Source organism: Mobula birostris, chromosome 6 (genome assembly GCF_030028105.1).
Source record: "Mobula birostris isolate sMobBir1 chromosome 6, sMobBir1.hap1, whole genome shotgun sequence".
Classification (NCBI taxonomy): Eukaryota; Metazoa; Chordata; class Chondrichthyes; order Myliobatiformes; family Myliobatidae; genus Mobula; species Mobula birostris.
The window spans coordinates 119,792,740-119,809,740 of record NC_092375.1 but is presented as its reverse complement, the minus strand read 5'-3'; the positions used below and the strand labels follow the sequence as shown (position 1 = coordinate 119,809,740).

The following is a 17,001-nucleotide window of genomic DNA, read 5'->3' as shown; positions in this document are numbered from 1 at the left end:
AAAAAAATTAACTTTCCGGCCAAACGTGCAGAAATGTCTTGAGTGTGTGGTGCTGGGGTGGTGGCCTTGTTAAGGCGTCAGTAATCACCACATGGGCAGTAACCAACATCACACTTAGGGACCATATGGAGGGTGAACCCAGGGCTATTCGACTGGCGTACAATGCTGAGTCTTTCCATGTTGGCAAATAGCCTTCGTGGTTGCCAGCTTATCTGGGTCCAGTCTACATGCGTGGGCGTGGACTGGCGGGCCAGTTGTAGAAATGTGGTGCTCGACACCATATTTTGGACTGTAGTGGAGAACGTGGGCTTGGTGAGGTCTGGAAATTGGCCCAGCAGTCGGGGAACATACCAGGGGAGCAGGGTAACAATCCAATGTCCTTAACATCCACAAGTCAGCAGTTCTTAAGATCAACTAACAGGCCTTGGGCACACAGGAAATCTTCACTGAGCAGAGGTCTAGCCACTTTGGCCAGGACGAAGTCCCATGTGTAATGTCGCCCACTGAAGCAGAGTGTCACCTGTCATGTCCCGTAGGTCTGGGTCCTGCTGCCGCTGGGGGCCCCCGGCGAGGTTTCGTTGCCCTTTGCCCTCTCATCCACAGGCGATGCTGGCAGCACACTCCCTTGAGCACCCATGTCACACGGGAAGCATCGCCCTGAAAGGGTGTCCATAATGAACAGTAGACGACCCACGGTATTCACAGACCTCTGATGTTCTGATGTGCTGGCACTGTCAAAGCTGCAAGGCGGTCAGCAATTCCTTGCGTTCCTACCAGAGCCACTGTAATAAGACAGACCTGGCATTGTCTGTTTTGCAGCCACGGGTGCCCTTATGTTGGGGGCCTTGCTGACCAGGCTCATTGAAGAAGAGAAAGGAGGAGGAATGATGCATCATTGCCTGGCTGAGTGCAGACTGTCAGCCATATTGGCAAGTTCCCTATAGTCCTTCATGGGTGCATTAGTGAGGTCTATGCAAACTTGATCAGGCATTTGCTACATGAGGAGTTCTTTAAATAAAACAAGGATGGTGATTTCCCAGGAGAGACAGCATGTGGTCCATTAGCTCCGATGGCTTAGCACCTCTGAGACCAGGCAAGGAGAACAACTGTTTGGCGCGCTCAGACTCCGATAGTCCAAAAGTCTGTGACAGGTGAGCTTTTAGTGATCAGTATTTATCGTGTTCAGACAGACTCACCACTCTGGCAGCCGTGGAAATGCTGAATTTGGTGTCATTGATGGTGGTTTCTCGCAGAGCCAACTGGGCCTCAGCTTGTACGAACCAAGTGATGGCATTTTGCTCCCAAACCTCTGGCAGTTTCAAAGCAACTGCGTTGGCCGACATGTTCAGTAACTCTGGAATCATTCTAGAGCATCAGGATCACCAATGTAGGTTTTTGCAAATAAAACGAAGTGAGCTGTTTTATATGTAATGAAACCAGTAACACATTTTATTGAACTCCAAAACCTATAACATAAATACCAAAGTGTGCTAAGAACCCTTATGTAACAACGTCATCAAATGAGACCAGCGAAACCCCAACTCAGCGTTGGTGATTGTGAATTATGTACATTTCTCCCAATTATGTTACTGTCCAAGGGTAATGAATCTTTTATGTGTGGGCACGTGGCCAAGTGGTTAAGCCCCCTGAAGGTCATGAGTTCGAGCCCCAGCCGAGGCAACGTGTTGTGTCCTTGAGCAAGGCACTTAATCACACATTGCTCTGCGACGACATTGGTGCCAAGCTGTATGGGTCCTAATACCCTTCCCTTGGACAACGTTGGTGTCGTGGAGAGGGGAGACTTGCAGCATGGGCAACTGCTGGTCTTCCGTACAACCTTGCCCAGGCCTGCGTCCTGGAGAGTGAAGACTTTCTAGGTGCAGATCCAAGGTCTCGCAAGACTAACGCATGCCTTTACTTACTTTAATGAATCTTTTGATGTCCTCAGTGTAAATGCATTTAACCTGATGTTTTATGCCTTACTTTACAATGAAAGTGGAGATGCCCTGACTCTGGGGGGACTGTCAGGCTGATCTACTGCTCAGTATTGTACCATTCCCTAAGCAGCAGATAAAACAGTAAACTCAGGAGATCTACTTTCTTCCAGCATGTCCTTCCACATCTACCACATTCCAGCTGTGTGTGATTATTAAATGTTTGGGTGAGGTAATGCAGAAACAGCGGTAGCCTTCTGTGAAATTTCCAGATGAACTTTGATCGTTAAACTTTTAGCAGGTGATTTGTACAGTTCTACCTGTTTATTTACAGGACACTTCTCAATCGAGACTGGATGGCTGGTGGAACCTGTCAGAATTACTATTCTGTAAACAGTTATTGGTTCATCAACAAGATTTACATTTTTCTGTTCTGGGCAGTCTCTGCTGTGTGGCAGTGGGACAGCGTGCAGTTGAATGCCGGCCACATTGCCTGTTTAGGGAATTTACTTCTGTGTTCATCACCGCTAACTACATCCCCACCCCACCCCAGACCTAACACCAGGAATGCTCTGGTTGAACTTTACAACATCATCAGCTTCTACAAACCAAGCACCAGACAATCTCTTCATAATTGCAGGAGACTTTAATCATGTTATTTATTGTGTTTTTTAAAATCTTTTTTTATTGTGTTCTTTATGCTTATGTTTTTAATGCTGCATTGGATTCGGAGTAACAATCATTTCATTCTCCTTCACACTTGTGTACCAAAGAATGACAATAAACCATCTTCGGTCCTGAATTCTGTTCTTCCGGAAGGTTTTCTGAAACGATGAGTAAACAGCAGAAGCCATAGTGCGAGGTTATCATCACAGAACCCCTTGTGTTTTATTGGAGCAAGGTGATTGGTGGTGAGACGAACAAGGAAACAGCTGGGTTGTGAGGACTTCAATTAAACCAGTGCCAAAGAAGAACGTGGTAACCTGCCACAATGACTATCATCCAGTAGCACTTACACCCACAATGGTGAAGTGATTTGAGAGGTTGGTGGTGAAACATCAACTCCTGCCTGAGAAGTGACTTGGATCTGCTCCAATTTGCCGACCGGAGCAACAGGTCCACAGCAGACACCATCTCACTGGGTCTTCACTCAACCCTGGAACATCTGGACAGCAAAGACACATACATCAGGATGCTCTTTATCAACTACAGCTGGACATTCAATACCATCAACCCCTCAGAACTCGTCTATAAGCTTGGCCTCAATACTCTCACGAGGAATTGGATCCTTGATATCCTCACTTGATATCCCAGTCAGTTTGGATTAGCAAAAATGTTCCTTCACAATCTGCATCAGTACAGGTTCACCACAAAGCATAGCCCCCTGTTCTACTCGCCTTACACTTGTGACTGTGTGGCTAAGCACAGCTCCAGTGCCATATTCAAGTTTGCTGATGACACCACTGTCATGGGCCGAATGAAAGGTGGTGATGAACCAGCATATAGGAGGGAGACTGAAAATCTAGCTGAGTGGTGCCATAACAACAACCTCTTACTCAATGTCAGCAAGGCCAAGGAGCTGGTTATTGACTTCAGGAGGAGGAAACTAGAAGTCCAGTCAGAGCCAGTCTGAGATGTAGATAAGTAGAGGATACAGCCTGCCACAGGTAAAGCCCTCCCCACCATTGAGCACATCTACATGGAGCACTCTCATAGGAAAGCAGCATCCATCATCAGGGATCCCCACCACCCAGGACATGCTCTCTTCTCACTGCTGCCATCAGAACAAAGGTACCGGAGCCTCAGGACTCTCACCACCAGGTTCAGGAACAATTATTACCCCTCAACCATCAGGCTCCTGAACCAAAAGGGGTAACTTCACTCAACTTCACTTGCCCCATCAGTAAAAAATGTTCTCATAACTTATGGACTCACTTTCAAGGACCCTTCATCTCATTCTCTTTATTTATTTCTTATTTATTATCATTATTTATTTCTGTTTGTATTTTCACAGTTTGTTGTCTTTTGCACAATAGTTGAACGCCCACGTTGGTGCAGTGCTTCATTGATTCTATTATTGGATTTATTGAGTATGCCCACAAGGAAATGAATGTTAGGGTTGTATATGGTGACATAAATGTACTTTGATAATAAATTTACTTTAAACCCTGACATGGGCAGCTCGATGCTCAGGGTCACCCTGGAGATTAGATAGATGTTTTCCACAATTGAGGTGTCCTGAGGAAAGGTCTCGGCCCGAAATGTTGACTGTATTCCTCTCTGTAGATGCTGCCTGACCTGCAGAGTTCCTCCAGCACTTGGTGTGTGTTTCACAATTGAGGTGTCTTGTGTTTGGCTTCCTAGTGTAGAGGAGGCCAAGTTGAGCGCAAAGTCCTGATGTTGCTAGCTGTTCTTTGCTGTTGATTTCCCATTACGTCAAGGTTCTCATCGAGCTTAGTGGTGGGTTCAAACTTTGCACTTGCTTGATAACTTGTTGATTATCTCAAGTTTGTGTCGTAATAAATAGAGATTTATTTTTTGAAATAAATTTGTTCTTTGAAGTCAGACATAATAATGCAGCTCAGAAACTGGCCCTTCGGCCCATCTGATCCATGCTAACCAAGATTCTCATCTGAGCTCATCCCATTTGCCTGTCTTTGGTCCATATCCCTCTGAACCTTTCCTATCCATACTTTTGTCTGTGTATCTTTGAAACGTTGTTAATTTATCTGCCTCAACCACTTCCTCTGGCAGCTCATTTCATATACTGACTGCTCTCTGGGTACAAAAAAAGTTGCCCCACGGGTTCCTAATAAATCTTTTCCCTCTCACCTTAAGTGTATGCACCGCCTGACCTAATCATGGCTTTTGCTGCCCAAAAGTGACGGTCTCCATGACTCAGTATTCATTTTCCTCTCTGCAGGAGATATAATGATTGACTACACCTATGTTGAATGCACATCTGCAGTAATGCAGGCACTAAATCATTTCCAAAAGAAATTTCCACACCACCGAGCAAGTGAAATCCAGTAAGTATATTAGACACCAGCAATCACAAGATGGCCCCCTGCATCACAGATCTTTTACAAAGCGCAGCAATGAGACTGAATGGATTCATCTTCTCCTTCCAGAGACACGCTGGAAAGGGGTCTTGAGTACTGTCGGAGGATGCAGAACACAGATGGATCATGGGAAGGGTGAGTACTGCAGCACTAAAACAGGCCCTTGGCCCATCTGGTCCATGCTAGCCTGTCGGTCCCATCTAGACCACAGCCTCCCTTGGAGGATGATCTCTCATTCATGTACCTATCCAAACCTCCCTTAAGTGTCACCCTGAACTCGCACCCAGCACTTCTGCTGATAAAGAGATCTTCCCCACCCCCACCCCCAGCGGGAAGTGAGTCTTCCAAGAGGAGCCTGGGTAATTTCCACAAGCAGGTTGTCAGATTTTTGGATGGGAAGGAAATCAAAGGATATGAAATTAGTGCAGGACAAGTGAGGCTGAGGTAAATAATTCAAACGTAACCTCGTTGAATGGCAGAGCGGGCACAAGGGAACAAATAGCTGGCTCCTGCTTGTCCTTTGCACGGTTGATTGTTGCAGCCTGACGTGTTGTCCGGTGCTGAAGGGGTAGACTGATACCGAAGCTGTGCTGAAATCCTGCAGTGCCATTGCACGCTGTAGGCTGGGTGCAAGGGTAAAATCCTCAGACTGGTTGTCAAGCAAATCACGTCTCACTGATGGGAAATGAATATTGTGAGTGCAGTGAGGTATTCCTGCATGTCATGTGCTGTCCAGAACGGGTATAATTTGGGTTAAACTATGGCAATGCTTCTGGTGAAAAAATATCATTGCAGGTGTTTTCACATCTCTCAAAATAGCACTGGCAGCACCAAAATGGTGGGTGTTATCTGTCCCGAATTTTACCCAGCAGTGCAGCATTAGACATAGGAGCAGAATTAGGCGTTTCAGCCCATTGGGTCTGCTCTGCCATTCTGTTATAGCTGATTTATTGTCCCTCTCAACCCCAGTCTCCTGTCTTCTCCCCGTAACCTTTGACACCCTTGCTAATCAAGGACCTATCAACCTCCACCTTAAGTATATCGAACGACTTGGCCTTCACGCCATCTGAGGCAATGGATTTCAGAGATTCACCACCCTCTGGCTAAAGAAATTCCTGCTCATCTATTGAGGCTGACTCCGTGCTCCAAAACCCCCCAAGAGAGGAAACGTCCTCCCCGCATCCACTCTATTTAGACCATTCAATGAGATCCCCCTTAGTTTTCTAAACTCCACCAAGTATAGCTCCAGCGCCATCAAACACACCTGATATGTTAACCTTTTCATTCCTGGGATCGTTATCGTGAAACTTCCCTGGACCTTATCCAGTGCCAGAACATCCTTCCTTAGATAAGGTGAGATTTGCGCTGTGGACGTGTTTCAGCTGAGACTTTAAGTGAGATCCTGTCTACCCTGAGAACGGAGGAATTGTCAGAGATTGTCATGACAAACTTCCAATTTCTAAATATGCAAACACGAGGAATTCTGCAGATGCTGGAAATTCAAGCAACACACATCAAAGTTGCTGGTGAATGCAGCAGGCCAAGCAGCATCTCTAGGAAGAGGTACAGTCGACGTTTCGGGCTGAGACCCTTCGTCAAGACTAACTGAAGGAAGAGCTAGTAAGAGATTTGAAAGTGGAGGGGGGAGGGGGAGATCCAAAATGATAGGAGAAGACAGGAAGGGGAGGGAGTAAATATGTTCACTTTCTGAATCTGTTTGTTTCTTTCATTGTTGCGCGAGGGTCCTTACTGGCAGCTAGAGTTTTCTTCATTGGCTGGGACTCCACAAGTGCGAAGATGGCTGTCGAGTGCTTTAGGGCCTCCTGAAAGTTCTCATGTGCTGCAGAAATAAAGCCTGCCTTTCTTCCACAGGAGCTGGGGAGTGTGCTTCACCTATGGGACATGGTTTGCCCTGGAGGCCTTTGCCTGCATGGGTTACACGTACCAGAAAGGGTGAGTTGATTTTTCTTGTTAGAATCTGAGTCAAGGACCCCCACCATTAAGGCCATGCTCTCTTCTCACTGCTGCTGTTGGGAAGGAGGTACAGGAGCCTCGGGTCCCATGCTGTCAGATTCAGGAACAGATATTATCCTTCAACCATCAGGTTCCTAAACCAGCGTGGATAACTTCACTCACTTCAACACCCAATTGATTCCACAACCTATGGACTCACTTTCAAGAACTCTAAAACTTATGTTCTCAATATAGATACACAAAGATGGACAATGTGTAAAAGACAACCAATTGTGCAAACACAAAAACGAATAAATAATACGTAAATAACTGGTTTTAAGGACACCATAACTCACATTCTCATTGAGAATATGGGTTATAGAGTCCCTGAAAGTAGGTTATTTATTTATTCTTTTTTCTATTTTGTATTTGCACAATTTGTTGTCTTTTGTACATTGTCTGTCGGAGTGTGTGAGCAGCTTTTCACTGATTCTGTTTGTTTCTCAGTATTCGCTGTGATTCCTACAAGATGATTCTCAGGGTAGTATATATGTACTTCGATAATAAATTTACTTTAATTTGAACTTAAGGCCCACGATGTTGGTCCAACATTTAACCTACTCGAAGATCAACCTAACCCGTTCCTGCTACATAGCCCTCCATTTTTAGATCATCCTTGTGCCCATCTAAGAGTTTCTTAACCACCCCAATATATCTACTTGTACCACCACCCTGGCAGGGTGTTCTATGCACCCACCACTCTCTGTGCAAGGAACTTCCCTGTGATATTCCCCTACATGATCCTCTGGTCACCTTAACATTATCCCCCTTGTATTAGCCATTTTTGTCCTGGGATAAAGTCAGGCTATTCACTCTATCTGTGCCTCTTATCAGCTTGTTCACCTCTGTCGAGTCACGTCTCATCCTCTCCTCCAAAGAGTAAAGCCCTAGCTCACTCAACCTACTGTATCTTCATTAGACATGCCCCCTCGTCAGGCAGCATCCTGGTAATTCTCCTCTGTACCCTCTCTTTAGCTTCCGCATGATTCTTATAATGAGGTGACCAGAACCGAACACAATATTCCAACTGTGGTCTAACCAGAGTTTTTTTGTGTTGAATTACTAAATAAATAAGGGTCCTGTAGACTAAGAAATATTTATTGACTGAATCTTGGCTACACTCATAAAGAGAGAGACATTTGGTGTACCTATGGCTTTGCTGGATAAGTAGGAGAATGTTTTATGAACAAAATGTGGTATTGTGAATATTGTAGGTCTGTGATTTTAACCTTTGAATCCATATCGTTGAGGTGCTGTCGCATGTGACCCTGCTTCCAATCCTGTAGGGTATTCCTTACTTTGTGTTTCCTTTCTGACCAAGGGCTGCCTGTAGAGCTGTGACCCGAGCCTGTGAATTCCTTCTGTCCAAGCAGATGGAGGACGGGGGCTGGGGTGAAGACTTTGAGTCCTGCGAGCAAAGAAAGTACATGCAGAGCGCGAGGTCACAAGTCCATAACACCTGTTGGGCTGTGTTAGGTCTAATGGCAGCCAGGTGAGACGGGGTCCAATGTCACAGTTCTTACTGTTAAGTTTTATTTTCTCGAAATGTCGAACATTCTGAGCAATGGCTTTTTAATTATGAAATGAATTACTTTGAAAGTAGGAAAGCCCAGCTGAGCTTGATCTCTCCATCAGAAGTTGCGGCTTGAAATAAAATACATTTAAAGCAGCTCCATCATCATCATCCCTCTGTTGTTCCCACTCACCCTCTCCCAGCTCCTGCTGTGGTTCCCACACGCCCTCTCCCATCTCCTGCCGTCCCCACCGCCCCCCAGCTCCAGCCGTCGTTCCCACACCCCCTCCCAGTCCCCACCCCACCCTCCAGCCGTCGTTCCCACCCCCCTCTCTCAGCTCCAGCTGTCGTTCCCACCCCAGTCTCCCAGCTCCAGTCGTTGTTCCCACCCCCCTCCCAGCTCCAGCCGTCATTCCCAACCCCCTCTCCCAGCTCCAGCCGTCGTTCCCACCACCCCCATCTCCAGCCGTCGTTCCCACCCCCCTCCCAGCTCCAGCTGTCGTTCCCACCCCCCTCTCCTACCTCCAGCTGTCGTTTCCACCCCTCCCCCCCCCCCCCCCCCCAGCCGTCGTTCCCACCTCCCCCCTTTCCCATCTCCAGCCGTCGTTCCTATACGGGCTATCTACCCTCCCTTTCCTGTCCAGCAGAAAAGTCTCAACCTGAGACGTTAACCGACCATTTCCCTCCACAAGATGCTGTCGTAACCTGCTGAACTCCTCTGGCTGTTTTTCCGTTTCCCCAGATTTCCAACATCCGCAATCTCTCGTGTCTCCATTTGTATGTCATATTTTTAGTTTCACTTTATTTATTACAAAACAATTTACAATGAGGAGGACCATGAGCTCTTGTAGACCAGCTGATGGATTACTTGAGTATGAATGGCCTGTGCGGCCACTCAGCGAAGCAGTGGATGTAATGGCCACTAGTTTTGAAATGCTGGTGAGATCGCAGTCCTGTTGCAGTGCGATTACAGAGCCTTTACTCAAAGTCTCTTAGGACTTGAGTTCAAATTCAGATGACCTGCACATTTAAGATATGCATCTTGTTAAATACTCTGATCTTCGTGTTTATTATATAGAACGCAGAACAGTACATTACACTACAGGCTATCTGGCCCACAATATCTTGCTTATCTTTTAACTTACTCTAAAATCAGTCCAACCCTTCCCTCCTAAGTAACCTTCCCATTATTTCTATCATCCATACGCCTATCTAAGAGTTTCTTAAGTGCCCCTAATATTATGTGTGACCACATTTATCAGTAGCTATTTAAGTTATTATTTATTGTTTTTGCACAATTTGTCTTTTGAACATTGAATTGAATTGACTTTATTACTCACATCCTTCATATACATGAGTAAAAATCTTCATTGCATCTGTCTAAATGTGCAATTTATAGCAATTTATAATAAATATTATGTTCAACAGGATAGTCAATATAACATAGAAATACAGTTGTGTCAGCATGAATTAATCAGTCCGATGGCCTGGTGGAAGAAGCTGTCCCGGAGCCTGTTGGTCCTGGCTTTTATGCTGTGGTACCGTTTCCCGGATGGTAGCAGCTGGAACAGTTCGTGGTTGGGGTGACTTGGTCCCCAATGATCCTTCGGGCCCTTTTTACACACCTGTCTTTGTAAATGTCTTGAATCATGAGAAGTTCACATTTACAGATGTGCTGGGCTGTCCGCACCACTCTCCGCAGAGTCCTGCGATTGAGGGAAGTACAGTTCCCATACCAGGCAGTGATGCAGCCAGTCAGGATGTTCTCAATTGTGCCCCTGTGAAAGTTCTTAGGATTTGGGGGCCCATAACAAACTCCTTCAACCGTCTGAGGTGAAAGAGGCGCTGTTGTGCTTTTTTCACCACACAGACCACGTGAGATCCTTGGTGATGTTCATGCCGAGGATCTTAAAGCTGCTCACCCTCTCAAACCCAGATCCATAGATGTCAATAGGGGTGAACCTGTCTCCATTCCTCCTGTAATCCACAACCAGCTCCTTTGTTCTTGTGACATTGAGGGTGAGGTTGCTTTCTTGACACCACTGTGTCAGGGTGATGACTTCTTCTCTGTAGGCTGCCTCATTATTATTTGAGATTAGACCAATCAGTGTAGTATTGTCAGCAAATTTAATTAGCAGTTTGGAGCTGTGGGTGGCAACACGGTCATGGGTATACAGAGAGTAAAGGAGGGGGCTTAGTACACAGCCCTGAAGAGCACCTGTGTTGAGGGGCAGAGGTTGGCTGTCAGTTGTTTATGCTTAGCCCTTCAAAAATTCAATTCAAAAGAAAATATATATACTTTGAGAATAGACTGATTTTGCTTTGAAGTTATTTTAATTACTGCATCAAGATTTTTTCCTGTGGCATGTGCAGTGGTTTCCCATTGCATTACCAGAACCACAGCAGTGCAGAATCAGAATCAGGTTTAATATCACTAAAACGTTGTGAGTTGTGTTGTTTTATCTCAACAGTACAATGAAACACACAAAAAAAAACAAATTACAATGAGCCTTTTGGAGTGCTGCTGTGCAGTCTCTGATCTTGTGTGTGAGCTGTGTCTTTCTGGCTCTGAGGTAACCACATTAACTTTGTTTTCCTCTCTCCTCTTCATCACCCACCGACTCCTGATCACTTTCCCTCTGCAACTCTGCCTAGGTACCCCGGCACACGAGCAATAGAACGAGGGGTTAAGCTGCTGATGGAGAAACAGTTGCCAAATGGCGATTGGCCTCAGGTGAGGTACTTTCAGTTGGGATAATGTATTTATTTTTTCCGGTGTATGTCCAGTCACGTGTCATTTAACTCCGTGTTTCATATCTCTGCTATTTATATCTTCACTTAAACAAGCAGAAATCTTTGCCGGAGATTAGTTAGGGACACAGCAGAGTGACAGGCCCTTTTGGCCCGACGAGCCCGTGCCGCCCAATTACACCCACGTGACCTACGAACCCGCGTGTCTTAGGAAAGTGGGAAGAAACCAGAGCGCCCGGAGGAAACTTACACAGTCACGGGGAGAACACACAAACCCCTTACAGACGGTGGGGGTGGGAATTTAACCCGGGTCACTTGGTGCTGTAAAGCGTTGTGTTATCTGCTACGGTACCAAGCTGCACCCACATCCACCCAGTCTCTCCCCCCCCCCCCAAAGTTGGCCCATTTTCTTTAGAGATTCCTTATTTTCGGAATGCGTCTGTTTTTTCCCAAGATATCAAGTCTTGGAGTGATACAGCCCAGAAACAGGCCTTCCGACCAAACTAATCCATATGGATTATTGGGACTGGACTAGGTGCCCACTCAGGCTATTCCCTTTTGCCTCTGTTTGCTCCATATTCCTCTAAACATTTATGATCCACATACTTTTCTAATCTACGCTAACCTTTGGGAATGGTCTCCCACGTGGGGCCTTGTCAAAGGCCTTACTGATCTCCATGTGAGTTGAGTTGAAGTCCTGAGTACTAAATAAACCCCAAAAAATCGGCCAGATTGGTCACACAGGATGTTCCCTTGGCAAAGCTAAGCTGGCAAGATCCCACTAGTCCCTGCTTTTTGTAGCTCTCATTAATCTGATCCCTCAAAGTTATGTTTCCAATATCTTCCCTACTACTGTTGTAAGGCTCATGGCTCTGCAATTGCTCATCTTTTAGCCGGAATAGTAGAAAGTGTTTTAAATCTGGAAAGGATGCAGTGGGGGTTTATGAGGATATTGTGGCTGAAGGGACTGAGCATGTTAACAGGTTGAGCAGGATGGGACATTATTCATTGGAGCATAGGGGAACGAAAGGGGATCTCCTTGAAATCTACCCAATATTGAGAGGCTGAGGTAGAGTGGCCATGGAGTGGATGTTTCCGATAGTGAGAGAGTCTAGAATCAGAGGACACAGCCTCAGAATAGAAGAATGTTCCTTTAGAACAGAGGTGAGGAGGAATTTCTTTAGCCAGAGAGTGGTGAATCTGTGGAATTCATTGTCACAGATGGCTGTAGAGGCCAAGTCATTGGCTTTACTTAAAATGGAGGTTGATGGGTTCCTGGTTAGGGTGTCAAAGGTTATGGGGAGAAGGCAGGAGAATGGGGTTGAGAGGGAAAATAGATCAGCAGTTATAGGATGGTGGAGCAGACTCAATGGGCTGGATGGCCCAACTCTGATCCAATGTCTCATGGTCTACGTTCCTTTTTTTCTCTTTTTCAATATTTTTATTGATTTCTATAAAGAAGAATAGAGTCCAAGAGAATACATATTATAAAACAAAAGAAAAAATATAATAATACCAGATACAGTATATTGAATCACATTAACGAACTCCTTACTCTATAGTCATATAAATTAGATTAATTTGTATATTAGAATATAAACAATTTTATAAAAAAAAAGATCCATACCCGCTACCAAAGTTGAAGCTGTTTGCGGAAAAAAGAGGGAAAAAAACCTTATCAGATAATAAAATATACTATTAATGAACTTCTGTACTTTAACGAGAAGTCAAAGATTATGAAAATAATTTAAAAATTATTTTAACACCCTGTAACCACTGAGCATGATTAAGCGGAACAGCATCCTTCCATGTAAACAAAAGCGCCCTCCTAGCCATAAGAGAGAAAAAGGCCAGATTGTGCAGATCAGATGTCTTCAAGATGATATCTTTCCTTCCAACAATACCAAATAGGGCAGTCAAAGGATTAGGCTTAAAATTTACTTTAAAGAGTACGGAAAAAGTCTGGAATACTTCCTTCCAGTATATTCCAAGACTTGGGCACGTCTAAAACATATGAATAAATGAAGCTTCTCCATTGTTACACCTATCACAGTAGAGAGATATATCCCTATAAAAACGAGATAACTTATCCTTGGTCATATAAGCCCTATGAACCACTTTAAATTGTAGGAGGGAATGACGAGTACATAACGATGAAGTATTAACCAATTTAAAAATCTCATTCCAAGTTTCTTCAGAAATTGAAGTCTGTAAATCTTGTTCCCAAAGATTTTTGATTTTCCCTAAAGAATCATTTCTCATTCAAGATTCAAAGATTCAAAAAACTTTATTGTCATTCTAACCATACATCAACTCTGCAGGGCAGAATGAGACAGCAACAACAACATATCATAAGTATTGGATATTGAACCAATATAAAATGATTTCATATTAAGAATTTTATCTAATACGTTCTTATCAGGACTATTAGGAAATGTATATAATTGAGATCATAGAAAATCTCTAATTTGTAAGTACTGAAAAAAAGTGGGTTTTTGGTAAACTATATTTAGTTGACAGTTGTTCGAACGAAGAAAATGGTCTATGTTTCAAAGTTCTCAGAGCCACCAGGTGCACCTACACTTTGAGCAGAGATGGGCCTGTGGATAACCTGACCTGCCAATCAGAACTAACGGAGTGAAAGGAAAGCGGTGCAGGGGTCGGCCTGACGGACAACACTGATCTTGGTTTGCTTAGACAAACAGTGAATCTGGGAAGATTTGCTGAGACGTTTGTGTCTCACTACTGCTTTGAGATGACTGCTATAGGCCCCTACTCTGGCTAAGCTGAGCTTTGTGTTAAGTTTCAGGGCTTGATCTTCAAAGGTTGCACAAGATGGCGGCAACACACGAGCTGCTTGAGGAATTCAGCAGGTCAGAGGGCACCTGAGGACAATCAGCATTTCACAGTTCATCCAGAACGTACCGGCACGTGAATGTTGTCATCGCTTTCTGCCACGATATGGGAAGCAGTCCGCATTTCATTTTTCATTATATTTATTTCTCGGGATCTGAATGCCATTGGCAAGATGAATATCTATTGCCCATCCTTAAGGGAAAATTTAAAAATAACTGCAGATCCTGGTAATCTGACAGAAAATGCTGGAAGTACTCAGCAGGTCAGGCAGCATTTGTGGGAAGAGAAACGGTCAAAGACCACATCAGAAGTTGGAATAATGCAGGTACAGTGGGGATGGGGTAAAATGGGGGGAAGAAAGATGAGCTTCAAAGTAAGTATATGTCATCACATTCTATCCTAAGGTTCATTTTCTTACAGGCATGGACAGTAGCACAAAGAAATACAGTAAAATCAATGAAAGACTGCACACGAAGACTGAAACAACCAATGTGCAAAGGAAGACAAACTGCAATCTTTAAAATAAATTAATAAGTAGTTAGAAGTAATAACAATAAATAAATAAGCAATAAATATCAAGAACATGAGATAAAGATTCCTTGAAAGTGAGTCCATAGGTTGTGAGAACAGTTCAGTGATGGGGCGAGTGAAGTTATCCCCTTTCGTTCAAGAGCCTGATGGTTGAGGGGTAATAATTGTTCCTGATCTGGCAGTGTGAGTCCTGAGGCTCCTGTACCTTCTTCCTGATGTTAGCAACGAGAAGAGAGCATCTCCTGGGTGGTGGGGGTCCCTGATGATGGATGCTGCTTTCCTGCAACAACATTTCATGTAGTTGTCCTCACAGTGGGGAGGGCTTTACCCGTGGTGGACTGGGCTGTATCCACTACTTTTTGTAGGGTTTTTCATTCAAAGGCGTTGGCGTTTCCATACCAGGCTGTGATACAGCCAGTCAATACACACTACACATCTGTAGAAGTTCAAAGATTCAAAGTACATTATTTTCAAGCTATATCTACTGAATACAAGTCTGAGCCCACAGGAAGTCATGAAACACCATGGAACCAGTTAAAGAAAACATCAAATAACCAATGAATGAAAATAAAGGACAACTTGCACAAACAGCAAAAAGTGAGTGAACAACATATACAATATTAAACATCAAACGAGTAGTGTTCAGTTCAGTTCAGTTCAGTACCGCACCGCTAGCCAGTGTTGGCTGCAGGACCGTCCTTCACCGAAGCGCTAAAGTCCGCGTCAGTCACTCCAATCAAACTGCTCAAAAGCCAGAGAAAAAGAGGAACCAGAATCCAGGAACATGTGCAAAGTTTTAGATGTCATGCCAAATCTATGCAAATTCCTGAGGAAGTAGAGGCACTGCCGTGCTTTCTTCGTAATTACACTTGCGTACCAGGCCCAGGACAGCTCCTGTGAAATAATAACACCAAAGAATTTAAAGTTGCTGACCCTCTCCATCTGCAATTCTCTGATGAGGACTGGCCCATGGATCTCTAGTTTCCTCTTCCTGAAGTCAATAATCAGCTCCTTGGTCTTGTTGACATTGTGTAAGAGGTTGTTGTTATTACACCACTCAGCAAGATTTTCAGTCTCCCTCTGATATGCTGATCCATCACCACCTTTGATTTGGCCTACGAAAGTGGTGTTGTTATGCAAAACTGAATATAGCATTGGGGCTGTGCTTAGCCTCACGGTCATAAGCGCAAAGTAGAGCAGGAAGCTGAGCACACGGCCTTGTGGCGCACCTGTGCTGATGGAGATCATGAAGGAGATGCTGTTGTCAATCTGAACTGACTGGGGTCTGTAAATGAGGAAATCAAGAATCCAATTGCACAAGGAGGTATTGAAGCCATGGTTGTGGAGCTTATTGATTAGTTTTGAGGTGATGATGGTGTTAAATGCTGAGCGGTAGTCGATAAAGAGCATCCTGATGTGTGCATCTTTGCTGTCCAGATGTCCCAGGGTTGGGTGAAGAGCCACTGAGATGGCGTCTGCTGTGGACTTGTTGCTCTGGTCGGCAAATGGCAGCAGATCCAAGTTGCTCCTCAGGCAGGAGTTCATACATTACATCACCAACTTCTCAAAACAATTCATCACAGTGGATGTAAATGCTACTGGACTGTAGTCACTGAGGCAGCTTACTATGTTCTTGGGTAGCAGTATAGTTGAAGCCTGCTTGAAGCAGATGGGGACTTCAGATTGCCAAAGTGAGAGGTGAGAGATCTTGGTGAACGTTCCAGCCTGTTGCTCAGCACAGGTCAGATGTGAAGATTCAGTACACTGTTACAGCCAAGGCCCTTAACAGTGTTGATGAGCAGAGGGATCTGGGGGTCCAAGTTCATACCTCCCTGAAAGTGGCTACACAGGTTGATAGGGTGGTGAAGAAGGGATATGGCATGCTCGCCTTTATTAGTCGAGGCATCGAGTTTAAAGGTCAGGAAATTCTGTTGCAGCTTTATTAAACTCGAGTTAGGCAGCATCTGTAGTATTGCAGACAGTCCTGGTCACCTCCTTATAGGAAGGACGTCAAGGTTTTGGAGAGGGTGCAGAAGAGGTTTACCAGGAAGCTCCCTGGATTAGAGGGCATGTGGTATAACAAGAGGTTGGACAATTGGGTTGCTTTGGAGCATTGGAGACTAAGGGGAGATCTGATAGAGATTTATAAAATTATGAGAGGCGTGGATAGAGCAGATAGTCTGTTTTTACCCAGAGTTGAAATGTCGAATAGCAGAGGACGTGTATGTATTTTTACACAGAGTGCTGGGTGCCAGGAACGTGCTGTCTAGGTTGGTGGTAGAGGCAGATACATTGGGGACTTTTAAGAGATGTTTAGCTAGGCAGATGAATGTGAGGAAAA

The 17,001-nt window shown here is 44.7% G+C and overlaps 1 protein-coding gene across 2 annotated transcripts in view; it reads left to right on the top strand.

The window, feature by feature from the left end:
- Nucleotides 1–17,001, top strand: part of lss (lanosterol synthase (2,3-oxidosqualene-lanosterol cyclase)) — a 106,264-nt gene that overhangs the window by 86,334 nt on the left and 2,929 nt on the right. The window contains exons 17-22 of one of the 2 annotated variants that reach the window (XM_072261169.1): nucleotides 4,858–4,963; nucleotides 5,066–5,131; nucleotides 6,869–6,949; nucleotides 8,331–8,501; nucleotides 11,178–11,256; nucleotides 14,083–14,223. In XM_072261169.1, coding sequence (XP_072117270.1) covers nucleotides 4,858–4,963; nucleotides 5,066–5,131; nucleotides 6,869–6,949; nucleotides 8,331–8,501; nucleotides 11,178–11,256; nucleotides 14,083–14,208 — 629 coding nt within the window. In that variant the 3' untranslated portion in view covers nucleotides 14,209–14,223. Of the gene's footprint in view, nucleotides 1–4,857; nucleotides 4,964–5,065; nucleotides 5,132–6,868; nucleotides 6,950–8,330; nucleotides 8,502–11,177; nucleotides 11,257–14,082; nucleotides 14,224–17,001 lie in introns of those variants that run through there. The other variant, XM_072261168.1, reaches the window with a different exon arrangement.